The sequence below is a fragment of the Rhincodon typus genome, chromosome 12 (genome assembly GCF_021869965.1).
Source record: "Rhincodon typus isolate 14 chromosome 12, sRhiTyp1.1, whole genome shotgun sequence".
Lineage (NCBI taxonomy): Eukaryota > Metazoa > Chordata > Chondrichthyes > Orectolobiformes > Rhincodontidae > Rhincodon > Rhincodon typus.
In genome coordinates this window covers 13795761-13822812 of record NC_063343.1, presented here as the reverse complement: position 1 = coordinate 13822812, position 27052 = coordinate 13795761, and the positions used below count along the sequence as shown (strand labels likewise).

At 40.8% G+C, this 27052-nt stretch overlaps 1 protein-coding gene across 1 annotated transcript in view; it reads left to right on the top strand.

The window, feature by feature from the left end:
- The first annotated feature begins 3347 nt into the window (after positions 1 to 3347).
- LOC109934887 (ran-binding protein 17-like) overlaps positions 3348 to 27052 on the top strand; it is a 557500-nt gene continuing 533795 nt past the window's right edge. The window contains exons 1-2 of the mRNA XM_048603939.1: positions 3348 to 3389; positions 4134 to 4259. Of these exons, the coding sequence (XP_048459896.1) occupies positions 3348 to 3389; positions 4134 to 4259 (168 nt within the window). The remainder of the gene's footprint in view (positions 3390 to 4133; positions 4260 to 27052) is intronic.

Here is a 27052-nt window from a genome sequence, read left to right as displayed (position 1 = left end):
TCACCATTACTGGCTCCATCCCCGCCTCTTTGACCTGTCTGTCTCCGCTCCTCCTATCTTCTCCTCTATCCATCTTCTATCCTCCTCCCCCATTTCTGAAGATGCTGCTTGGCCTGCTGTGTTCATCCAGCTCTACACCTTGTTACATCAGAATGATGTGTTGCCTCCTTGGTGCCAGAGTCACAGATGCCTCAGACAGGGTCCAGAATATTCTCAAAGGGGAAAGTGATCAGCAGGAAGTCAATGTACACATTGATCCCATTGACATAGAAAGAGAAAAGGATGAGAGAATATAGGATATTAGGCAGGAGGTTAAAATGTAGATCCTCGGGAGTAGTAATGTCTGGGTTACTCCTGGTGCCACCTGCTAGTGAGAGTAGGAATAGGAGTTCAGAGCAGATGAATGTGTGGCGGAGGACCTGGTGCAGGGGAGAAGGATTCACATTTTTGGATCACTGGAATCTCTTCAGGGATAGATGTGACCTGTATAAGAAGGATGGGTTGATTTGGAAGGGAACAAGGAGATTTACTAGTGCTACTTGGGAGGCTTTAATCAGGTGAGAAGGGGTGACCCAAAGAGATAGTAAGAAAAGGGATAAATCTGAGGCTGGTACAGTTGAGATGAGGAGCAAGTCAAGGCTGGCAAGAGTAAGGCAGAGAATGAGGTAGAACTGATATATTAAACTACATTTGTTTCAATGCAAGAGTTCTGATAGGTAAGGCAGATGAACAAAGGGCATGGTTGCAAAAAGGGGACTGGAATCATATCTATTACAGAATGTGGCTCAGGGATGGACAAGTGAGCAGCTTAATGTTCCAGGGTGTAGATGCTATAGGAAGGATAGAAAGAGGGGCAAGAGAGGAGGGGGAGTGGTGTTTTTGGTTAGGGATAACATTATGGCTGTAGTTAGGGAGTATGTCCAGGGAAGTTATTTGGGTGGAACTGAGAAATAAATGATTATGTGATTGGGATTGTACAATAGACCTCCTGCCAACAGTCAGTGGGAAGTTGAGAAGCAAATATGTAAGGAGATCTCAATTATCTGTAAGAAAAATAGTGTTGTAATGGTAGGGGATTTTAACTTGCCAAATGTAGACTGGGACTGCCATAGTATTAAGGGGCTAGATGGAGAGGAATTTGTTAAGTGTGTACAAGAAAATTTTCCGATTTAGTTTGTGGATGTACCAACTAATTTGATTGAGTTTTTTGATGGGGTAACAGAGAGGGTGTTAAGTGGAATGCAGTTGATGTGGTGAACATAGACTCCCAAGTGGCATTTGACAAAGTACCACCCAACAAGCTTGATAGCAACAAAGTTTTTGCTTGGATGGAAAGCCTAGAACCAGGGGGCATTGAAGAGTAGCTGCTCATTTAGTATGAAGATGAGAGGAAATTTCTTCAGAGTGTTGTCCATCTTCAAATTCACTATCCCAGCAACTTGAGAATGTTCAGTCTTGAATATTATTAAGACTGAGATTTTGATAAGTTTTGTTGCTGCAGGAGAATCAAGTGATTTGTTAATGCACTGATAATGATAGAGGAGGATGCCCTACCTCCTCTTCATCCTGAGAATAGAGGGGCATGCCCCTCCTCTTCATCCTGAAAATAGAGGATGCTCCTCCTCCTCTTGACCCTGATGACACAGGATGTCCCTCTACCTCTTCATTCTGAGGACGTAGAATTCTCCTCCTCCTCTTCATCCTGAGAATAGAGGAAGATGCCTCTCCTCCTCTTCAGCCTGAGAAAAGAGGGTATCCCTCCTCCTCTTGACCCTGAGGACACATGATGTCATTTGCCTCTCCACCTCATGCTTATCAATTGAAGGATGTTTCCCCTCCTCATGCTATTGTCCCTTAAATAGAGGATGTCCCTCCTCCTTTCTGCCTGCACCCGGATTTCCAATTTAAGATTGTAGAACCTTGATGCCAGTTCTCTCCAGCATTGTGGCAATCTTCAGTATCATTTAACTGATTCTTGCTTTCAGATCAGCTACAATCCTTCCCGAAATGCTTGAGCGTTTAAAATCACATTGTGTGTAGTCTATATCAGATCAGCTTCTGTACATGCAATAGGATGTAAATGATGGTGGACACCGGATGTTTATGATAATCATTAATAACATTTAATGCTCTACGAACATCACAGTGAACAGGTTAATCCTGTCATCCCCACATCAGCTCTCACACGCTAAGGAATTTAACCTTGCATTTATATAGTGCCTTTCATAACTGTAAGCCACTACAAATCTCTGAACAATAGTTTTAAAGTTATGATGAAAAATTGAGGAAATGAGGGTCTTTGGAAATTTGAAACTTAAGAGTTGATCAATAATGATTGATAAAGAAAGAAAGAAAGAAAAACTTGTACATAGAGACCTATATTTTCAAGATGTCCCAAAGCACTTTGTCAAAGAACTGCTTTTGAGGTCAATATTGTAGGAAATGGAGCAATCAAATTGTGAACAGCATGATCCCACGAGCAGCAATATGATATCATCAGCTGTTGGCTTTTAGATAATGCCTGTATTTCAGTACTGCACATCATTTCAAGGCCCCTGAATGGTGGACAGAAATTGCTTTCTGCAGTGGTAAGGAGAAACAAGAGACATCCTTTAACCACTTCTGAAGCAAGGGTTCTGAATCCAAAAGAGAGGCCTAATTACTGCTGTAGGATCCGGCGGTGCCAACACCCTAGTGCCTTCACCCATCCCGTACCACTTATCTCCATCTCCCCCACCACCCCCCCATTCACAGTTCCCCCTCTTTTGATACAGCATGACATAGATCAAATGAAGGCATGAACAGAAAAAATGGCAGATGGCGTTTAATCCAGACAAATGTGAGTGATGCATTTCGGAAGGTCAACTACAAGTGGAAATTATGCAGTGAATGGCAGAACCCTTAGGAGTATTGATCTGCAGAGGGATCTGGGTGTGCAGGTCTACAGATTACTGAAGGTGGCAGTGCAGGTAAATGAGGTAGTAAAAAAGACCAGTGGCATGCTTGCCTTCATTGGAAGTGGCATTGGGTGTAGGAATAGGCAAGTTATACTGCAGCTTTATAAAACTCTAGTAAGACTACACTTGGAATATTGCATACAGTTCTGGTCACCACACTACCAGAAGGATGTGGATGCTTTGGAGAGAGTACAGAAGATGTTGCCTGGTATAGGGAATTTTAGGTATGAAGGAAGGTGGGATAGATTGGGTTTGTTTTCACTGGAATGCAGTACGTTGAGGGGCGACCTGATCGAAGTTTATAAGATTGTGAATGGCTTGGATAGAGTGGAAAGTATGAGGCTTTTTCCCGGGGTGGAGTGGTCAATTACTAGGGGACACAGGTTCAAGATGTTGGTGGGGGAAAGGGGAGATGGCAAGTTTAAAAAGCTGGTGAGTGCCAGGAATGCGCTGTGAGAGGAGGTGGTGGAAGCAGCCACAATAGCAGCATTCATGAAACACCTGGACGAATACATAAATAGGTAGGGAACAGAGGAATACGGATCCTGTAAGTGAAGACAGTTTTAAAATGGAAGGGCAAAATGTGTCACTGCAGGCTTCGAGGGCCAAAGGGCCCGTTCCTTTGATGTATTGTTCTTTGTTCTTGTTCTTGTTCTTGTTCTGTGTTGATGTTTCTACCTCTTCCTTCTCCTACCCCATTTCCAGCACAGCCTCCTCCTTCACATCTCCCTGCCCACTTTCACATCCTCCACTTCCACACCTCCATCATTCCATTCCCCTTCTCATCTCTGTCACTCCCTCTGTCCTCCCCATCTTCACATCGTAGGAAATTGAGATCTCAAAAACCCTCAAATAATGGCACTCTTCAATTACTAGGCTTTTCAAGGTATATTGACATTGGCCATGGCCAGGATACTAGGGAGATCTGTCCTGCTTTTCTAAAAGTACCGTGAGACTTTTACATCCACCTGAGAAAGCAGACAGGGCTGTGATTCAACCTCTCATCTGAAAAGCAGTACCTGCGGCAGTACAGAACTGCTAGTTTAGAATTATTGTCAAGTCCCTAAAATGGTTCATGATCTCAGGATGTTCTGATTCTGGGGCTAGATTGCTCCTACTGAGCCATGACTGTTCATTGGTAGTTAAATTTTAATGACTTTTTTCAGTGTGTTTCAGCTGGTGAATTTGGTTGACTCCAGGCTGCCACAGTCAGGAAATGAAAAAGTCGAGCTTGCTTTGCTCAGTTTCTTTGATCAGTTTCGGAAAACATACATCGGTGACCAGCTTCACAGATCCTCAAAGGTAGGCCTTTGACTTCTGGCTCAGTAGGAACACTTTAAAGAATACAGCGAATGTAATATGGTTGATATAAAACATAATCAGTTACTTCTACTTCATGTGATTGAGGATTGTTTTAAATATTAAAGAGACCTGGCAATGGTTCACCTGTGTATTGCATTGCTTCAACTTGGCAGTCAGGAGGCTGAGGAATAGAGGTACAGATTGATAGGTTCAGATGAAGTGAGCTGGGAGATTACTCGTACAGCATAAATACTGTCATCGACCAGTTGGGCAGAATGCCTTTTTTTATGCTATAATTTCTGTATAATTCTTTTATCAGTCACAGAATCCCAACAGTGTGGTAATAGGCCATTTGGCCCAACATCGAGGGTCAAAGGGCCTGTACTGTGCTGTAATGTTCTACGTTTTTATTTCTCTTGTCAATTTTCTCCCAGAATTTGACACTCCTCCTTACCCAGCTGAGTCTTTTATAGGAATTGTTCCGTGGAGGCTGTTGGCTATCTGAACCCTCTCACATGTGGCTGTTATTCATGTATAAGCCCAGGCTGGAGGTTTCGGCAGGTGGGTCTTTCACAGTTCTCACTCAGTGTCCACATGACTGCTCTACCAGTGGGAGCTACTTGTTCGGTCTAGGATTGCTTTAGCTGTGATTTTTTTTTTCCAAAATCTTCCTGTCAGCCAATGTCCACATTCCATCCCTGCTAACTCATCTTCTGCCCTAGCCCAGGAGCTTTGAGGCAAATTGTATTCTCCCATAATATTCAGTCACAGAATCCCAACAGTGTGGTAATAGGCCATTCAGCCCAACAAGTCCACATCGACTCTGCGAAGAGGATCCCAGCTAGATTCACTGGCCATGTAACCCTACGTTTTTTCCCATGGCTATTCCACCCAACCTGAACATTTCTGGACAGTAAGGGGCAATTTAGCATGGCTAATCCATCTACCCTGCACATCTTTGGACTGTGGGAGGAAACTAGAACACTTGGAGGAAACCCATGCAGACGCTGGGAGAATGTGCAAACTCCACACAGACAGTCGCCTGAGGATGGAATTGAACCCGGGTCCCTGGCGTTGTGAGGCAGCAGTGCTAACCACTGAGCCATCATGTCACCCTAAATTGAATCATAAAGTACAGAAGAAACCATTTGGCCCATCGAATCGGTACTGCCAAAAAAATATACTACTACCTACACAAATGCCACTTTCCCACATTAGGCCCATAGCCTTGAATGTTATGATACTTAAAGTGCTCATTCATAGACTTTTTAAAGGTTGTGAGGTTTCCCTGCCTTAACTACCGTCCCATGCAGTGTATTCCTGATTCCCACCACCCTGTGGATGAGAAGCTTTTTCCTCAAAGCCTCTCAAAACCTTTTGCTTTTCACTTTAAAGCTATATCCCTGTGTTGTTGACCCTTCAGCTAAGGGGAAAAGCTGCTTTCTATTCACCCTGGTCACAGCCCTCTTAATCTTATACACTTCTGTCAGATCCCTGCTCCATCTTCTGTGGTCTAAAGAAATTAATTTGAGCTTATCTACCCTTTTCTCGTAGACAAAATGCTCCATGCCAGGCAAAATACTAGTGAATTTCTGAGCTTCCTAGTGTCTTGCCATTCATTGACTATTCCTTTGTCATCGTACTTCTTCCAAAGTGCATGACCTCAGATTTATCAGGGTTGAATTCCATCTGCCAATGATCTACCCATCTTACTTCTTATATATCCTTTTATATCCTCCTGTAACCTAACAACTTCCTCTTCACGTCAATCACCTGGCCAATCTATGTGTCTTCTGCAAACTTGCTTATCATTCCGTCCCACATTCTCATTCACATCATTTATGATTATTGCAAACAATTAGGGACACATCAGTGATCCCTATTGTATGCCAAGTCACACTGGACTCCAGTTTCATATAAAGCCTTCTACCACCGCCTCTGTCTCCTGTCACTGAGCCAATTTTGGATCCAACTTACCAAGTTACCCTGGATCCAGTCAAATGGAGAGTACTTTTTGCACGCACTATTTTCTTTAATAGTTTCCCTATCACTGGTGTGAGGCTCACTGATGTATAGTTCTTTGGCGTATCTGTACTACACTTCTTGTATAATGGAAGCCACATTAGACCCCCCAGTCCTCTAGCACTTCCGCCATGGCCAGGGACAATTTAAAAATTTTGATCAAGGCCCCTCTAATTTTCTCCCTTGTCTCCCTTAGCAACCTGTCTACTTTTGTTTTGTCTACTTTTAAATCTGCCAAAACCTGTAACATTTGCTCGCTGTTTTTGTCAATCTGGTCAAGAACTTCACTGTCCATCTTCCTGAATTCTGTACTTGCTTTTGCCTCCTCCCAAGTAAAGGCTCCATCAAGCTCACTAAACCAAGATTGATCTTGCCATTTTGATTATCTGTGTGGCTAAACTACAGATTGGGAAAGTGGTCTTTATCGTTTTTAAGAATAGCTAAGCCTAACCTGTCCAACTGATTTCTCCACTAAATATGGAGCATATCATGAGCATGTGTGCAGGTATTGACAGCACTCCACCATACCTGCCCAGGAGCGCTATGGAAATCAGCAATGCTGACTCTCACTTCAAACCCCATAGCATATTAGATTCTGGCATCCTCCAAATGGTTCACATTCAGGTCTAGACTCCTAGAAGATAATGTGTTGAATAATGCTAGACTGAATATTATCAATTTGGGAATAGAAATTAGTTACCCTTTTAATCAGTGGTTAAGTTGTTTACAAAAGGGGAAGTAAGCATTTTCTCTCATTCAACTCCTTATTGTTATCTCTGAAGTCTTCACTAATAATTAAACACCTGGACTGAGTTTCACTGTGGCTATTTACTTTGGTAATGACAAGGATTTGTACCAGAGAAGAGAGTGTAATAATTTCTGATGTACTGGTCACACTGTCATAGGTTTCTTTTGGCTCTTCGAACTTAATGCCTTCAATGGGCAAGATTCACACTGTCTTCCAGACAGATCTCATCACAATGTCTGAAGGAAGTCTACATTAATCCATTAATTGTTTCACTCCAGGCAATTAAGGGCAAAGTAAGGATGACACCTAAAACTTGCAGGTCCTATTTGTAGAATGTTATCACAAGCTATAAAGTAAATCGCGATGCAGTTTGATCTGCAACTTGTTGAAATGCAGGATATCAGGCTAAGCTGTAATTCAGAAAGCTTCTGTATTCAAGTTAACCGCTTCTGTACCCAATATTCCTGGTATATCTGTGACTTAAGGGTATACATAACAATGTGGAAGTTTGCCTATATTTCCTGTCTGCAAAACGCATCATCCCAGTCGCGAACCACTTCAACTCCCCCTCCCACTCCTTGGACGACATGTCCATCCTGGGCCTCCACCAGTGCCACAACGATGCCACCCGAAGGTTGCAGGAACAGCACCTCATATTTCGCTTGGGAACCCTGCAGCCCAATGGTATCAATGTGGACTTCACAAGCTTCAAAATCTCCCCTCCCCCGACCGCATCCCAAAACCAGCCCAGCTCGTCCCTGCCTCCCTAACCTGTCTGTCCTTTCTCCCACCTCTCCACACCTCCCACCTTAAGCCCCACCCCCACCTCCTACCTACCAGCCTCATCCCGCCTCTTTGACCTGTCTGTCTCCTCTCCACCTAGCTGCTCCTTTATCCATCTTCCATCCGTCTCCTCCCCTCTCTATTTATTTCAGAATCCCTTTCCCCTCCCCCATTTCTGAAGAAGGGTCCAGACCCGAAACGTCAGCTTTCCTGCTCCTCTGATGCTGCTTGGCCTGCTGTGTTCATCCAGCTCTACATCTTGTTATCTCATAGCAGGGAGTTTGGGAATGCTGTTAGTCAAAGAAGAGAATGCCAGTCCTTGGTTAAAGATCATACACATGCATTTTGGGTTGTGATGAAGCGTGAAGCCTTTGGCTGCTGTCCCCGCCACCTTTTTAACCCTTTTCTGCTCCAAAGTACTGAAGTTGATTGTAGTAACTTCCCCATATTGATTGATCCATTCAACAGAAGTAAGTCACAAGACTTCCCATAGTCTGTATAGTTCTTTAATCACTGTCCATTGGAACTGAATTAGAGATGAGAAATAATTTGCATTTTTTGTTTAAAAATCTGTGGCACTGATTAGTTGTTTGAAAACTAACTACAGTTTTAGGAAGGCGTTAGAGCTAGGTAAGACCATAAGAAGTAGGAACAGGAGTAGGCCATTCAGCCCCTCAAGCATGTTCTGCCATTCAATCATGGCTGATCCGTCATTTCTCACGTCCACTTTCCTGCCTTTACCCCATAACTCTTGATTTCTCAACTGACCCAAGAATTGATCTATCTTAGCCTTAAATATACACAAGGACTCTCCCCCTACAGCTTTCTGTGGCAAGGAGTTCCAACGACTCTCAACCCTCTGAGAGAAGAAATTCCTCCTCACCTCAGTCTTAAATTGGCATCCCTTTTATCTGAAACTGTGCACTCTGGTCCTAAACTCTCATTCTTTCAGTATTTACCCTGTCGTGTCACTTAAGGAATCCTATGTGTTTCAATGATATCACCTCTCATTCTTCTAAAGTCCAGTGAATAGAGTCCCAACCTATTTTGCCTTTGCTCATAAGACAATCCCTCAAGGATACAGGGATTATCCTTGCTAACCTTCTCTGAACTACCTCCAATGAAATGATATCTTTCCTCAAATAATGGCATCAAAACTGCTGACAGTACTCCTGATGTGGTCTCACTAGCACCCTATACATTTGCAGTAAGTCTTCCCTTCCTTTATTTCAAGGGGTTGGAATACAAAGGTCACCATTCCATGAGCCTTCCTGATTAGCTGTTGCACCTGTGAGCTAGCTTTTTTGTGTTTCATTCACGAGTACCTTCAAGTCTCTTTGTGTCACAGCTTTCTGCAGTTTTTCTCCATTTAAATTATATTCTGTTTTTTGTTCGCCTTTACAAAATGAACAGCTTCACATTTTCCTCCGTTATACTCCATTGGTCAACCTTTTTTCCCATTTACTTAACTGGTCAATATCTGTCTGTAAATTTTTTCTATCCCTCTCACAATTTGCCTTTCCATCGATTTTTATGTTATCTGCAAAATTGGCTACAGTACATTCACTTCCTTCCTCCAAGTCATTAACATGTATTGTATTGTAAACAGTTGCAGGCCCAGCTCTCATCCCTGTGGAACCCCACTGGTCACAGCTCACCAACCCAAAAATCAACCCCTTATCCCAACTCACAGCTTCCTATGTATTAGCCAGTTTTATATCCATGCCAGTATATTACGTCTAACACTGTAAGCTCTTATGACTTAATCTTTTGTGATTTACTTTATTGACCACCTCCTAGAATCCAAATACAACCATGTACTGGTTCCCCTGTATCCACTCTGGTTGAGACTTTCTCGCAAACCTCTAATAAATTAGCCAGAACGATTTCCCTTTCATGAAGCCATGCTGACACTGCTTGATTTGATTATGATTTTCCAAATGTTCATAATTGATTTCACAGCTGATGGGTATTGACTGTTTTGCAAATATACTACCATTGTAGAGCTAAAAGATTTCAGTAGCCAACTGCAGGTTTGACACTGGTGATAAGGTCAGTCAAATTCTCAAAAATCAACAGGGTAAGTACAAATGATGGAGCCCAATAAGTTCATTTAGTTTATCACCCTGTCTATTATTAGCTGATTCTAGAATGACTCTAAATCTTTCACCTCTATGTTAAGGAAGCCATCTTACTTTGTACCTTTATATTCATATATAGTTTCAGCAATTTTACTGTAGGTTGACAATGGCTCTTTTTTAATAGTTCTTAATTAGTTAATTTCAAGCAGAGAAATCATATCCCACGTTAACTTTGTATGTTGCTGTAACTCCTGTTTTGTGGATCACCAGATAGCTTGTGAAAGGAAAAAAAAGATCTAATTCACATTGTTTAAGATGTAAACTTTAAACCTTTGAATTGGATGCTTCCATAAATTGGCCAGAAAGCAAGTAACAATCTGCAATTTCAAGTTTCCACTGATCGTGTATTAGGCAGTCCCTGCATTACAGATAGAAATAAATGTATTTGCTCACTGGACGTTCCTTGAAATGATGTACTGAATAGAACAACAAGAAATAATAATACCAGAAAATACTGAAAATACTGTTCTGATCATAAAGCTGTCGGCTTGAAATATTAAATCTATTTCTCTCTCCATAGGTGCTGCCAGACCTGCTGAGTATTTCCAGCATTTTCATTTTTTATTTCTGATTCCAATGCCTGCAGTATTTTGCTTCTTTGTATATAAGAAGCACTGTTAAAGTTAAAGTCCACGAAGCAGGCTATAAATAAACACATTGAACTCGACCCCATATACATTCCACTACGGAGGAAACCCGGAAGTGAGGCAATCCATCGCAACGGACCCCAGAGTTTAAAAGCCAGGCGGGAAAACACACCGACGCTTCATCAGAGGCTGCACTGAGGATGTTACCAAGCACGGTAATGAAACGTCTGCGGAACAACAAACCAGCTCAGCGAGCCAACCAACCTCAAAAGTCCAGTTACCTTTTGTGTATGTAAACCCTTCAAATACCTTATGAGTGATTTGGATTACAGCTTGTATGGACCATTGCTTGACAAAATAAAATTCAATGGAAGGCAATAGTTCTCAAAATCAACTTCCTGAATAAATCAAGGAGCTGTCATAAATGAGCCAGCATGACTTGGTTCAGCATCCTAGTTTTCCAAGATTAATGGGTCTCAACTTGTTGAAACAGTGTGTATTTGTATAATTGGCAGGTTTTAAAAAAAATTAATGGGCAGTAACTCTCTCCTTCACATTGAAAATTTTACTATTGGAGCCACCTCAGAGTGGTTGGCCCTTAGGGATCTCAAGTGGAATAAGATAAATCAGGAAAGGTTTTGAGGTTGTTGACTTGCTCGCCGAGCTGGCTTGTTTTTGTTCAGACATTTTGTCACCATGCTAGGTAACATCATCAGTGAGGCCCCCTTATCTCTACTTTAAGCCCAAAACATTTGTTTTCAGCTCCCATTTACACAAAAGACACACAAGCAAACACCATTAAGGGGTAAATAAAACAACAAAACTGGCCAGATTACTTAAATGGTTTTCATGACACCTTGTTTCACACATACAGATGTGCAGTTGCTTTTCTGGAAGCATCGATCAGGGTCACCTTTTCAGTTCAGTCAGGTACAGGTATAATAGTTCTAACTCGGCATTTGACTCTCTGGGCTTCCACAAGCTGGTGAAGGAGGTTAAGCAGGGAAGTTCCAAATGTTCATGCTGTGTCACCAGCAGCCAAATTGATCTCCCCAGAAAAGTTCAAAACAAGAATTCAGCTCTGGTCCTGCCCTGATAGACTGACAGCCTTCTCTCTAGGCCTCAATTATCATTCAACATGTGCCATCTGCTTGATTATAGGGTTCCTTCCAGACTTGCCAGAAACAGTTTGCAGGTTCTGACCTCATCAATAGCCAGATTCCGATATTTGTTTAAATGTAATGCTGTTCCTGGGGTTGCTGTGCTCGTTTGAGCTCTTTTAATCAGGCATCAATCTGCAATTAACCTCCAGGCCTGGCCTCACAAACAAATAAAAGCTTGTTTGATCTATTCTTTTCCTTTTACCACAAGTTGTTTCCCAAAGTCTATAAGTCATTTTCAGCTCTCTTTCCAAGTTCACTGCTCCAAAGGAACATTGATAAAAGAATAAAAATTAAAATAATAATGAAAAAAATCAGTGAGGGTTTTAACATTGGACAATGTGTGGAGGTGTTTCACAATGGACAAGTTATGGAAGAGATTCACAGTTGTCGAGGGGTTTCACAATGCTGATGAGAGCCTATGGTGAAGAGGAGAAATCTGATTTATGTTGTGTGACAAAATATTAAGGAATCAGATAGTAATGTTCAAAATTTACAAAAGCATTTTGATAAGATTGGAAAGAAAACCTTTTGTATAGTTGGGCAAATTGGTAAACAGAGGGCAAAAGTTTAAGATTAATTATCACCAAAAAGAAATGGAGAGAAATATTCAGAGAAATATTTTGCACCAAGGTTTGATTGGCTGTGGAATGCCTCATTAGACACTGTTTTAGAAGCAGAGCCCATAACAATTTTAAAAAGTACAAATAATGGAATATGGGGACAGTCTCAATCCCCTGGACTGACTCTTTAGCTCTTACAGAGTAGGTGACTTAGAGAATTAGTGATTGCCTCTCTGGACTTGAGTAAAGGTACTACTATTAATATGACAATAATCCTTACTGGTCCTATATAGTAGTTTAAGTATATGGGTCACTAGTTTCTTTGGGCTGGATGTTCCTGTTTGCTAATCAGAAATTGCTACCAGAAAGTGTATTTGTGTGTGGATGTTGGGTTCTGTTTCGGTTGCAATGCCTACATTTGTTGAATAGCCTTTCTACATTTTCCAGACTATCTCAAACTGACTGCACAATTGGTTGAAACATAGGAGAGATGATTGTGTCTTTGAAATGATAAGAGGCAGAAAATTTGGTAGAGAAGAGAAAATCATCAAAAGTAAAATGTGAATGAATATGATGCAATTAGTGTGCACATAAATGATAGTTTACATTGCTCACAAAGAAATGTCACAGCCCTAATTTGACTACAGTAATATTGTAAATGAACAAATATCTGTATTCACATCCTTTCAAGGTAACATCTGTCTAACCTTAATATGTGGCATATTAACAATGTAATTGAACATATTTGATGTTGTGCCTCAGTGATGCACAGCAAGCTCATAGGAAGATTGTGATGCAGCATGATATAACAAATTCAACACTCAGTACAATATTATTGTAAATGAGAGAGTCTCAGCAGTGTGTAGAATTTTATTGTGATGCTGACTACCTAATAAAGAACAATATCGCAAGGATGCTGCTTATTGCTAACAAGTTTAAACATGCAATTTCAGGATAATCTCTGAAATTAATTGCCAGTGATAACCTTATAGAGAAAGATACAGGCTGGTGTAACCTTTCAATTAAGTAAACCAGCAACCTCTAGGTTTGTTTTCCAACCCCTGCTAGGTGAGCTGATCTCGGCTGGTACAACAAGGGAGATATAATGATTTGCCTTTGATTCTGGGACCAGGGAGGAGAAAAGATCAGGCATGGTGCCCACTCCCGACCCCAAGAATAAAGTTGTGGCCATTAGTGGAGGACAGGCTGAAGTTAAATTTTGTTTTTTCTTCTCATGGTCAAGTTTGAATAGCTCAAGTTTCTCAGGCTTTCCTTAGTATTCTGATGCTGGGAATTAATATTGTGGCTGATGAAGACTGAAGTGGGTAGCAGATAACTGTGTGCAACCATAGAATATATTCTAGCACAGTAAAACCTTCAGGAAGTGAGTGCAAAACTGATCCCTGTAATAGAGAAGAAAGACAATATTTGAAATGTATTTAAAGTATTTAAAGTAACAGGGTAGTTGTTATGGGGGACTTTAACTTTCCAAATATTGACTGGAAACGCTATAGTTCGAGTACTTCAGATGGGTCAGTTTTTGTCCAATGTGTGCAGGAGGGTTTCCTGACACAGTATGTAGATAGGCCAGCAAGAGGCAAGGCCACATTGGATTTGGTACTGGGTAAGGAACCAGGCCAGGTGTTAGATTTGGAGGTAGGAGAGCACTTTGGTGATAGTGACCACAATTCGGTTACGTTTACTTTAGCGATGGAAAGGGATCGGTATATAAAGCAGGGCAAGAGTTATAGCTGGGGGAAAGGCAACTATGAGGCGATGAGGCAAGATTTAGGATGCATAGGATGGAGAAGGAAACTGCAGGGGCTGGGCACAATTGAAATGTGGAGCTTGTTCAAGGAACAGCTACTGCGTGTCCTTGAGAAGTATGTACCTGTCAGGCAGGGAGGAAGTGGTCGAGCGAGGGAACCGTGGTTTACTAAAGAAGTTGAATTTCTTGTCAAGAGGAAGAAGGAGGCTTATGTAGAGATGAGGCGTGAAGGCTCAGTGAGGGCGCTTGAGAGTTACAAGTTAGCCAGGAAGGACCTAAAGAGAGAGCTAAGAAGAGCCAGGAGGGGACATGAGAAGTCTTTAGCAGGTAGGATCAAGGAAAACCCTAAAGCTTTCTATAGGTATGTCAGGAATAAAAGAATGACTAGAGTAAGATTGGGGCCGGTCAAGGACAGTAGTGGGAAGTTGTGCGTGGAGTCCGAAGAGATAGGAGAGGTGCTCAATGAATATTTTTCGTCAGTATTCACGCAGGAAAAAGACAATGTAGTCGAGGAGAATACTGAGATACAGTCTATTAGACTAGACGGGATTGAAGTTCATAAGGAGGAGGTGTTAGCAATTCTGGAAGGTGTGAAAATAGATAAGTTCCCTGGGCCGGATGGGATTTATCCTAGGATTCTCTGGGAAGCTAGAGAGGAGATTGCAGAGCCTTTGGCTTTGATCTTTATGTCGTCATTGTCTTCAGGAATAGTGCCAGAAGACTGGAGACTAGCAAATGTTGTCCCCTTGTTCAAGAAGGAGAGTAGAGCCAACCCTGGTAATTATAGACCAGTGAGCCTTACTTCGGTTGTGGGTAAAGTGTTGGAAAGGATTATAAGAGATAGGATTTATAATCATCTAGAAAGGAATAATTTGATTAGGGATAGTCAACACAGTTTTGTGAAGGGTAGGTCGTGCCTCACAAACCTTATTGAGTTCTTTCAGAAGGTGACCAAACAGGTGGATGAGGGTAAAGCGGTTGATGTGGTGTATTTGGATTTCAGTAAAGCATTTGATAAGGTTCCCCATGGTAGGCTATTGCAGAAAATACGGAGGCATGGGATTGAGGGTGATTTAGCGGTTTGGATCAGAAATTGGCTAGCTGTAAGAAGACAGAGGGTGGTGGTTGATGGGAAATGTTCATCCTGGAGTTCAGTTACTAGTGGTGTACCTCAAGGATCTGTTTTGGGGCCACTGCTGTTTGTCATTTTTATAAATGACCTGGATGAGGGCGTAGAAGGATGGGTTAGTAAATTTGCGGATGACACCAAAGTCGGTGGAGTTGCGGATAGTGCAGAAGGATGTTGTAGGTTACAGAGGGACATAGATAAGCTGCAGAGCTGGGCTGAGAGGTGGTAAATGGAGTTTCATGAGGAAAAGTGTGAGGTGATTCACTTTGGAAGGAGTAACAGGAATACAGAGTACTGGGCTAATGGTAAGATTCTTGGTAGTGTGGATGAGCAGAAAGATCTCGGTGTCCATGTGCATAGATCACTGAAAGTTGCCACCCAGGTTGATAGCGTTGTTAAGAAGGCGTACAGTATGTTAGGTTTTATTGGTAGAGGGATTGAGTTTCGGAGCCATGAGGTCATGTTGCAGCTGTACAAAACTCTGGTGCGGCCGCACTTGGGAGTATTGCGTACAGTTCTGGTCACCGCATTATAGGAAGGATGTGGAAGCATTGGAAAGGGTGCAGAGGAGATTTACCAGGATGTTGCCTGGTATGGAGGGAAGGTCTTATGAGGAAAGGCTGAGGGTTTTGAGGCTGTTTTTGTTAGAGAGAAGAAGGTTAAGAGGTGACTTGATAGAGACATACAAGATCATCAGAGGATTAGATAGGTTGGACAGTGGGAGCCTTTTTCCTCGGATGGTGATGGCTAGCACCAGGGGACATAGCTTTAAATTGAGGGGTGATAGATATAGGACAGATGTCAGAGGTAGGTTCTTTACTCAGAGAGTAGTAAGGGCGTGGAATGCCCTGCCTGCAAAAATAGTAGACTCGCCCACTTTAAGGGCATTTAAATGGTCATTGGATAAACATATGGATGATAATGGAATAGTTTCGGTTAGATGGGCTTCAGATTGGTTTCACAGGTCGGCACAACATCGAGGGCCGAAGGGCCTGTACTGCGCTGTAATGTTCTATGTTCTATGTTCTATTGGCTCTCATCCTTCCTCTGTTTCCCACTGCACCATAAAATGAGGTAAGGAAGACCTTTGTGCTCGAATTGTAAATTTGCTGCAAATGTAGAAATGAAAGAGCTTAGTTATTGTGTCAATTAATCTGAAATGTTGCAGAAGTTCATGAAATCTATTGCTGAACCAATCCGCCTGTGCTTCCAATTAGCAGTACCCCTGGCCTGGATTCAGGAGCTCAATGTAAATCAGTCAAATTTGCAGATTCTAAAAAAGACTGAGGGGATAACATTATTGGAAGTCAGCTCAGGAATTACATAAGATGTAAATCGATAGAAGCATGAACACGGCATTTGATAGAAATATTGCTTATACGAAGTATTGGTTGATAAACTAATGTAATGTGACTATTGCCAAAATAGTTAAGGATTTGCAATCACCGTGGAGCATCATCAAAAAAACAAATATAATGGTGGCCTATATAGAAAAGTCAGTAAAGTGCACATAAGAGTAAGTTGTGCTTGGATTATACCATACTCTGAACAGATCATATTTTAAGTACTGTGTTCACTTCTGTTAAAGTAATTGAATTGTTGAAGGCTCACATACAAATTGCAAGGTTAATCCCTAATGTATGAGTTTTGAGCAAACATGGTTTTTACACTATAAAGATAGAGCACGATGTACTTGGCCAGCAGGTGACAGCTTTGAGGGAGGGCTGTTGAACAGACTGTCACTAGAAAGAAAAGTGTCTTTGGTGAAAGGAAGGCTGATGGGATGGAAGGACAGACAAACAAAGTATTTCTCGGACCAGTGTTAACCCACAGGCTTTGTTCCATGTACATACTGTAAATAATTCCTCGTTTCACTTTAATTTCCCTTCCAGTTTGTAATGAATTGATGATAGTGGAATAAAGAATCTCTGCTTCCTGATCTTTGGGCTGTCTACATGTTCAAATCTCTTGTTACAACAAGATATGCTGATTTTTTTGTTCACAGATGCTGTCTGACCTGCTGAGGGCCTCCCAGTAGAGAATCATACATTTTCAGCAGCTGCAGCGTTTTGCAGTTCAAAACTTTGGGTAGACATTAAATTAGCTGTCAAAAATGGTTACAGTAATTGCACTACTCAATTAACCTACACCCGTTAAATGAACTGCAGGTAGAATGTCAACCTCATACTGGAAGAGGTGAGATGTCCTGTACCTTTAGTAGGCCAGTTCACCCACCAGGTACATGATGAGAAGGCATTGGGAACAGAACCTTGGAATTTAATGACAGCAGTAGAGGCACAAGTCACTTGGGTGTAGTAAAGAGATTTAATAAATTTATAGTAAGGGGCAGGGTCATTAAATGCATTTTCAAATACCTTCTAAACAACTTCGCCTCTCCTGGCCACTCCTCCCAATCACTGGCCACCAAAGATCCCTATAAATGGGACTCATTCAGTTTGTCCTCACACTCTTAATGAAAATTTCAACTCCACATCTCATCATACAACACCATCAGCTAATCAATTATGAAAGCCACATCAACCAATTATATTTTAGGACACTCACAGACCACTTCCTTCTTTCTTGCAGGACGGCTGCACGACCAGAGGCAGCAGGAGGGGACTGAAAAGCACAGTGCCTGTAGCCTTCACGGACAAGACAATGCTGACCATTGTTGAAAAAACCATTGCTGAGACCATTGCCACTGACACGCTTGAAGCCATGTTTTAAACTTCTTTGGGCATTGCTGCATTAGCCATCATTTATTGCCTGATGTCAAGATGAGGGCATCGTCACAGCCAGATCTAGCATCCACACCTAGCTTTACCTCCACTTGTAGCTGAATTACTTGTAGCTGTAGTCTGCTTACCCGACTTCCAGCGTTGGAAGTCTCTAAATCTCTAAATATTGGAAGATTGAAACCAAATGCCTTCCATCACCACTCCGAAACTAAATACGCCATTCCACTTCCTGACTGGACCTAACTGGTCACAACATTGGTGTCATATCTGACTCTGAAACTCAGGATACTCTGTTTCCACCTCTGTAACATTCCTTGCCTCTGCCTCAGCTCAGCTGCTGCTGAAGCCCTTGCTTTAATTGATCCACTGGTCATGGCCATGTCATCAGCTACCTAGGGTCATTGCAATGTATCCTCTAAATTTTTTTAGGACGAAGTGGGCAATTTGTTGAAATGCTTGGCTCATTCAAATTTCTTTGCACTACTAAACATGTACAGTGACTTAAAGAGGGTTGACTTGTGAGTGTATGCCCTGCGTGAGGATTTCTGGGCAGCTGCACAGCTTAGAGGGATCATTGTCCCTAAAATCTAGAATTCCCTCCCTCACCCTCTCCTACTCGGCTTTCCTTGTTTAAAGCATAGCTCTTTGAAACCTATAACTTTCACCAAAAGTGTGGATTGAATATCTCCTTAGGTAAGTTGTTCTTCTGAGTAATATTTTGTAATGTGAAGTGCTTTGGGACATTTTATTGTTATTACAAACTGTAGAAGGTGTCAGCCTGAAATCCTTACTTTCTTCTCTCCCCTCTACACAACCTAGCTCTTGCCCCATTTTCATTTTCATTTTCAGGACCAAATAATGATAATCTGCACACAAATAATGGTGGAAGAACAAAAAGATGGTAAATAATAAGGCACACCCTCACTCTATTTCATAAACCTATCAGCTGAGATACTGACACTGTGTATTTTGGAGGATAACACAGAGGTGGAATCTGCATGTGTTGACAGTTTGTGTGTATGTGTGTGCTGGAGCCAAGGAAATGAATCGTGAAGAGTGGAAGCATTGCTCGCCAGAGGGTGAGGTCACACAAGAACACTGATGTAGAGGGCTAAAATGAGGACATGAATAGGCCACATGAGAGTAAATGATTGGGGGTATATACACAGTGGAATGTTTGGTGCAATGGGAAGCTTACCAGAATGCACATTCAATGTCAAGAGCAGTGAAGGAGTCCAGTGCCAACTTTGCACAGAAACCTGCACTTTCCTGAATCGACATTGCTTTTTGGGGCTTGAACCACTCACCTCCTGCACTTGAGGATACCACTTCTTGGCAGTTAAAGATCTGCACAAAATATGGTGAGCTCATGGAATGGACCCCAGGGCATTTGGGGCAAGAACTTCTGGAGTTCTAGAGAAATAGTTGAGGATGTGTGGAGAAAAACTGAATGTTTTCTAGAATGGTGAACAGGTTTTCCTTATGAGTCATGTCTTGTTTCATTTTCATTAATCATTTAATAATAATCTTAAAAATTAACTTATTTGGAAATAAATTAAGTAGTAAAACAGTTTTCTTCAGTACCTGAACTGAAATTGCAATCATTTTCCAATGAAAGCTTATTTGAAAAAAATGCCTCCATAGAACAAGGGCCAGCCAATTAATGAAATTGATCAAACTGTAAATTTAAGTCAAAATGATGAGCTTAAATTTCTGTGTTATTGACATTAATTCCAAGGTGTGTTATAGGGCTTAATACAAAAGAGTGCATTTTTCTCTTAACTGGAGAATATACCTGAGACAATCTGACTTTGTAAAAGAAGTATTATAATGCTGAGACTGGTTCCGATACCTAAACTAGAATGAATGCTTTTAAGAAGTGTATTAGAATTATTTTGGGGATGAATAAATGTTAGGTATTGGAGATTTTTTTGTATTGATCTCTCTGATAGGGGATGGCACTGGAGAGATAAATAAATTAGTGGGATTGTTTAATCTACTATTTTAACCACAAATGTCTTGCAGATCTCTGCTGGTTTTGTTTCAATAAGAAAAGGACAAGATGATCAGACTCAAAGAATCTAATCATGTTTCAGATATTACCTCCCAATGACTCAAGCCTTTCCTTCTTTTGAACTTGTATATACTGTTTGGTTTGAACATTTTCCGAGGTAGTTATTCTCTGAGGAAGGGTCATCGGACCTGAAACGTTAACTCTGATTTTTTCTTCACAGATGCTGCCAGACCTGCTGAGCTTTCCAGCAACTTCTGTTTTTGTTCCTGATTTACAGCATCCGCAGTTCTTTCGGTTTTTATTAGTTATTCTCCTACTCTATTACCCCTGTAAAAAAAGTTCCATTTCACCTTCATTTTTATTTTAGATTTACTTCTGTCCTCTGTTTCTTGAGCTCAAGTGGCAGTCAATTTGCCTGAATTCATCTTATTAACTACTCTCTCCAATAAAAACTTCGGTGCAATCACATTGAAGTTACCATTTTCAAACAGTTGTGAAGACCAACTTTCAAATTTGAAACAAAAATAGAAATTGCTGGAAAAGCTCAGCAGGTCTGTCAGCATCTGTGGAAGGGTCACTCGAACTGAAACGTTAACTCTGATTTCTGTCCACAGATTATAGAATCCCTACAGTGTGGAAACAGGCCCTTCGGCCCAACAAGTCCACACCGACCCTTGGAGCATCCCACCCAGACCCATCCCCCTATAACCCATACACCCCTGAACACTACGGGCAATTTAGTATGGCCAATCCACCTAGCCTGCACATCTTTGGACCGGAGCACCCGGAGGAAACCCACGCAGACACAGGGAGAATGTACAAATTCCGCACAGACAGTCGCCCGAGGCTGGAATCGAACCCGGGTCCCTGGCGCTGTGAGGCTGCAGTGCTAACCACTGAGCCACCGTGCCACCGTGCCGCCCCCAACAGACCTGCTGAGCTTTTCCAGCAATTTTTATTTTTGTCTCTGATTTGCAGTATCCACAGTTCTTTCAGTTTTTTATTTCAAAATTTGAATATATTTACACTGGTATGGAGGAATTTAAAGGGTAGAAACAGAGAAATTAGGTACATGAATAGGCTATTTGGCCCTTTGAAACTGTTCCACTATTCAATATGATCATTGCTGATCATGCAATTTCAGTATCCCACTCCTGCTTTCTGTCCATATGATTCCTTTAGCCACAAAGGCCATGCCCAGCTCCCTCTTGAATATATCTAATGAACTGGCCCCAGCAGCTTTCTGTGGGAGAGAATTCCACAGGTTCACAACTCTCTGAGGGAAGAAATTTTTCGTCATCTCAGTCCTGAATGGTTACCCCTTACTTTTAAGACTGTGACCCCTGGATTCTTCAATTTTTAAAATTATGAAATGATTTGAGAAGCAAGTAAAATATTGTTTTTAGTGGGTTGAATCAGTAGCAAAATGGCACAGACACCAGTGCATTTAGAGTGAGCAGATATGCTGTAATAGACCAATGGAGTTAAAAGTGACAGCCTTCTCTTACGACACAATTAACAGCTGTGTAACTTCAGATTGTATTAAGTTTTCTCTGGTAATTTGATTATCAGGAGCAAAATAAAAGGAGAATAAGTACTTCCTACAGAGTGTTGGTAGAACATGGAATCCTTTGCTATGTGATTTTTGAGGTAGAGGGAATGATGTTATTAAAAACAGATTTGGACAAAGGAAAAGGATGATGCAAATCAACACAAAGAGTTGGCAGTAAAATAAGGTTAGCACAGATTACTTTAGTTGTGACAAACCAAAGCAATGCATTCTCTGATTTGTGATTTCAAGATGCTGTATCTTTTTTCACTTATTCAGTCAGCTGCAACATTGCAGTTGGGAGATAGTAAGTGGGTGTCTATTCAAAATAGTGTTTGTATTCATTGTCCCTGTCCTTGTTGAGTGCAAGAGAGTATAACTGTACGTTAAGGTGAAGTCAGAAGTTGAATGAGGAGGAAGATATTGTGTTGAGTAATACCTCCCTGTCAGCACACGAACACTTAATCTCTTTTGTTGATTTGCTTATCAGTGTAAGTTAGACTTTCATTTATAGTCATTCTCCCAGTCATCTGTGTATCAATCAGAACTTACAATAACCTACTCCTGTCTTGAAATCAGAGCTGATGATTTTTGTTATTATCATGAATAATCTTAAAATAATTAACTGTTTTTTTTTACTTTATTGCTTGACAATGCAGCTGCAGTAAGGTAAAACTTGCAAGCAACAAGTCCATTTGGTCTTTGGTATTTTGTCATTTCTTGGGTTAAAGTGAAAGTGAATTGCTAGACATTAAAACTTCTGTAGTGGTGCAGTGGCTTCTCCTTGGCAATAAACTTCATGCAGTCAGCACCCTTAGCTTGGAATACTTAACCAACCAATAAACTAATAATAATACATTATAAAAGGTTTAAAATCCATTATTGGTAATAATTTAGAGGAAAAAAAATCAGTGGAAAACTGGTTCAAATGAAAAGTCATAAAGGGAAGAACCCCTTGTGTAATCATTATTGAAAGTATTTGAGATGTGAGAATATTTAGCAAAGCTGCTGCCTTTCCTGTCTTTTTGATTAATGGTACTTTCTATTTTTGAATAATTAGCCTTTGAAACTATAGCATTATATTATTCAATTATAGAAAGATTAGGAGCTACATACTGACAGTCAGTGCAAATTAGCAGGCATCTCCAAAATGTGCTGTGCTTTGGAAATTAGATATCATTTTTAATTCAACTTGGGCCAACTAGTAAATAAGATTAATCCCATAAATATTCAGCTGATTTTGAATAAGCAATTGATAGAAAGTAGATAAACATTGCTATAGGGGTAGATTAATTTGTCTGTAAAGAGGCAGTGATAAATGGTATTAATGTGCTGGTCACTGAAAGAGCAGAACCAATGGGGATTTGATAGGTTACTCACTCCAGCTACTGTCAGGTTGCATTTAGACTCGACCTTTCAAAGCAAAAAGAGTACAGTCAGTGGATCATCTGAATGCTGAAATATCAGAAAGAAATATCTTACAGCCAAGTGGATTCATTTATTTTTATTTATGTGTTTTATGCAACATAGTTATATAAAAAAAAGTACGACTGTTTTAATAACCTTGTTCTACCGCTGGGAATAAAATATATGCAGGATTATAATGCGTCTAATGTTTTACTCTAGCCTGTAGGAAACGAAAAATGATTAAGTTGCTCAAGTTTTTAAGCATTTTTACAGTGGCTGTAGGGTGTATTACTTCAGTACACCATCAGTTATGTTTAATTGCATGGAATGTTTCCAGGCCTTTCGCTACTGAGAATTTGGACAATTGTTAAGCTTACATAACACAGTCGTAAAGTGTCTTTAAATATCCAGGGTTTTGAATCAAGCTATATAAAAATGTGTTTTTTCTTCGGTGATCTAGTTTTATTATGGTATTAGAAATACGGCCTGTACTATGTCATAAAATGTGAATTCTATTTTCCATAGTTTAATAATATATACCAGTTGCATTTAATTTGTCATGAGTCAAAACAAAACCAAAAAAAATGCCGAGATGTATGGGTAAACTAGGCTGCATTTGGTAGTTCATCTTGAGGACTTGAACACCATTTATGAAATCCTGTGCATACAAACCTGAAAGCAGATTTCTAGACTGCTATTGCTAAAATGTTTTATGTTTCTGTTGAAAGAGAATATCATATCTGAGGTAATGAAGTAAATGCATTTTGTCTTTATACACAGTCTCTGATTTAGCTTGGTCTATGTCAGTAACCATGAATATTGTACAATATGTTTAGAAAGGTTTTTAAACTTGTGTTTAGAAAGAAACATATTTGTCGTAAATGTCTCAAAATTCTTCATATGCAATGAATCATCTTGAAATCCAACAGCAGTTGTTGTGTAGGCAGATAGTGCACAAAATAGCTGTTCTATGTCCCAGAACCAGCAATAAGTTTATTGGCCTGGACTCATAGTCCAGAGAATATAAATGTAAATCCCACTATGGCAATTTGAGAATTTGAATATAGGTAAAAATAAATCTGGAGATAAAATACTGGCGTCAGTATATTTGGCCCTGTGTTGTATTGTGGTAAATTTGCAACTGGTTCATTGGCATCCTTTGGAGAAGGAAACCTGTTGTCTGTCCTAAATGTGACTGTATTTCCACATTGATGCAGTTGTCTCTGAATTATCCTCTGGTGAACTAGCAAACTCTTCAGCTGTATAAGGACACTAGGGATGAGCAATAAGTGCTGGCTTTGCTCAAAATACCCACACCCTGAGCATTTGCTTTTTTCAAGCTTAATGTAAATTGCTGGAGAATGGTGGATTAAAATAGGAAACAATTGTTTTAACTACATGCAAAAAACACAAAATGGTGGAAATGCTGCACATGTCTGGTAGAATTGGGGGAGAGTGGAAAGAGTGTGTCTTGCCAGCACCAAGTTGGCTACCTGCTCATGCATAGATGGCGGCTGTGACATGACACTCCCGTGACAATATTCTTTGCCAGAATGCCTTTGCACACACATGGCTGTTATCACACAGGTACAGAGAACAGTAAAACTCTGTCGTCCAATTGCATAAACACCAATGAATGTCTAATATATATGCATGATGGTGTGGATATAGCCAATTATGTTTAGATTGAAAGAATCCATTAGATACACCAAGAGTGATATTAACTTATGCTTTTGCATGGATGTTTTGGCAGTACAGTAATGCCAATTTAATTAAACCACAAACTAAGATGTTAATTCTGTCACACTGCAATGATGTCATTATGCAGAAATCAGCAATCCACAGTCCTGTGAATGGAACGGAATTAACTTGATATTTTACTGAACTAAACTTCTTTCGAAGTTGTAAATATCATATTGAAATGTATTTGTCGACCATCACAACAGGAGGTGAAATGGCTGTTGATTTCAGTGAGCTAACAGTTAGGAGTTTGAAACATAAAGTGTTGGAGATACTTGTGTGTGGAGACAGAAACAGAGGCTCGCTAGCGTCTGCTCTATTTTGCGTTTATTTCAGGGATTTGAGTCTGCCCTGCAGTGTGATGACGAGGGCAGCAATATATTTGTTCCAGGCAAGTGCTTGCTATGTTGCTGAGCAATAACATAGCACTACGCAGCTGTATTTTGTGTGTGTGTGCGTGTGTGTAGGTGTGGTCACTGCACCACCTAGCCTTGGTATTAACAATAAATGCAGCAAGTTGCAGATCTGTAACCTCTTGAATAGCATTCTTGTTTCTCAGTCAGAAGTTTGTTGATTCAAGCCCAACTTTAGAAACTAGGGCTCAAAATCTGGGATGATGTAGAGGGTAGAAAACTGATTGAGAAAACTCTGGAATGTCACAAGTACAATTCTTTCGAAAATCAATTCTGTGAAAAAGTGACAGAAATAAGAGAAAATATGGTGAGAATGAAAAAAAACAGACTGGTAATGTTGAGAAAATAAAATTCCTATTTTCCCTTTAAGTTTTCAATGGCAAGGCCAGAATTTTGCAAATAAATAGTGACTTTACCTTATTTACATGTATTTCCATCTGATTCATGTTCCAGTTTGCCAAATTTGTATGCAGTTTCCACTTCTCCCCACCTTTCCTGAGAAGTTAGATGGTGACAGTTCTTGACTTGAAAGAGCAATTGGCTGGATGATGAAGCTTGCTTCTCCAGGCTTCTGTTTTAATGCCTCCTCACCAACAAGTCCTTAAAGTTGCATTGTTACTGTTCATCAAAGTTGACATCAGCAAAATTGCAGTCTCACCACATTATTTGTAGTTGATTTGGGACTAACTCAGAATTCACTTCAAGTGTTAGCTTTGTAGCTTGGGACATCTTTGATGTGCATGCCTCTGCCAGGTTGCTTAGTGTATTGGGACACAACCATCTCATTCATCCACACAGGATGTATCTTATGACTCTTGGATTTCTCAGCTCTAACTCATTTTGTGCTTACTTGGAATGTACCAGGCCCTGTGGACTGCATAGCTTTTTAGGCACAGGATAGAAAGGGTAGCTAGTTGTAGAGAATGAGGTAGATGAGCGCCAATGAGTGAAAATGTTGCATGCAGTTGTAGGGTTGGTAAGCCCATGAGCATTGGTGCTGTTTGATGTACAAAGACTTAACCTTATGGAACACTAAAGCTTATTGATCTTTTCCTACAGTTCTGAACATTTCATCAAACCCTGGAGACAGCACTGATGCAGCTTCTATTTGTATCTAGCCTGGCTATATTGGTGTCTTGGCCTCTTCTGGTGGTCCACCTGGTAAAGAATGGTCATCTCTAGAACACCTTATCCACCAGAGCTTCCAGGTCCTTATCTGGGAGAGTAGAGTGCTAGTTTCCCTTTCTAAGACATTTTGGTTTCCTAAGACAAAAGTATGCGAGATTGTCCTGGCTTGCAGCATCTTAAGTAGCGTGCGGCTGGGCTTTTAATATGGTGACAGAAGTTCCCAGCAACAGTGGGACTTTGATTGCATGAAAAGGTTACCAATGAGGTGAGGAGTAAAAGATGGCATGAGAAAAGCTGCTCTGGGGCATGACTGGGCACCTACCACAAAACTCCCCAAAAATGACAGTCGGAAAGTGACAATATCTAGCCCTTTGTTTCCATCTGCATAAATGGCGCCTGACCTTCAGAATAATCCCGGAATTTTCAAAGTTAATTTTGAATGTATGGCGCCTGTTGTATTTTGTTCTTGTGCTGTAACTATCAGTACAGAACTAGATAAGATCCGAGTGGTGTTGGTATGGCAAGGCATGATATGAATAGGTTTAAGAAATTGGTGAAAAATAATTCCAGAGAGCTTTCAGTAAGAAATAAACTCATTGAGAATGAGAGATAGTAGGAACTGCAGATGCTGGAGAATCCGAGACAACAAGGTGCAGGGCTGGATGAACACAGCAGGCCAAGCAGCATCATAGGAGCAGAGAGGCTGACGTTTCGGGCCTAGACCCTTCATCAGAAAAGGGGGAGGGGAAGGGGGTTTTGAAATAAATAGGGAGAGAGTGGGAGGCGGATAGAAGAGGGATAGAGGAGAGGATAGGTGGAGAGGAAACAAACAGGTGGAAGAGGCGGGGATGGAGCCAGGAAAGGTGAGTGTAGGTAGGGAGTTAGGAAGGGGATAGGTCA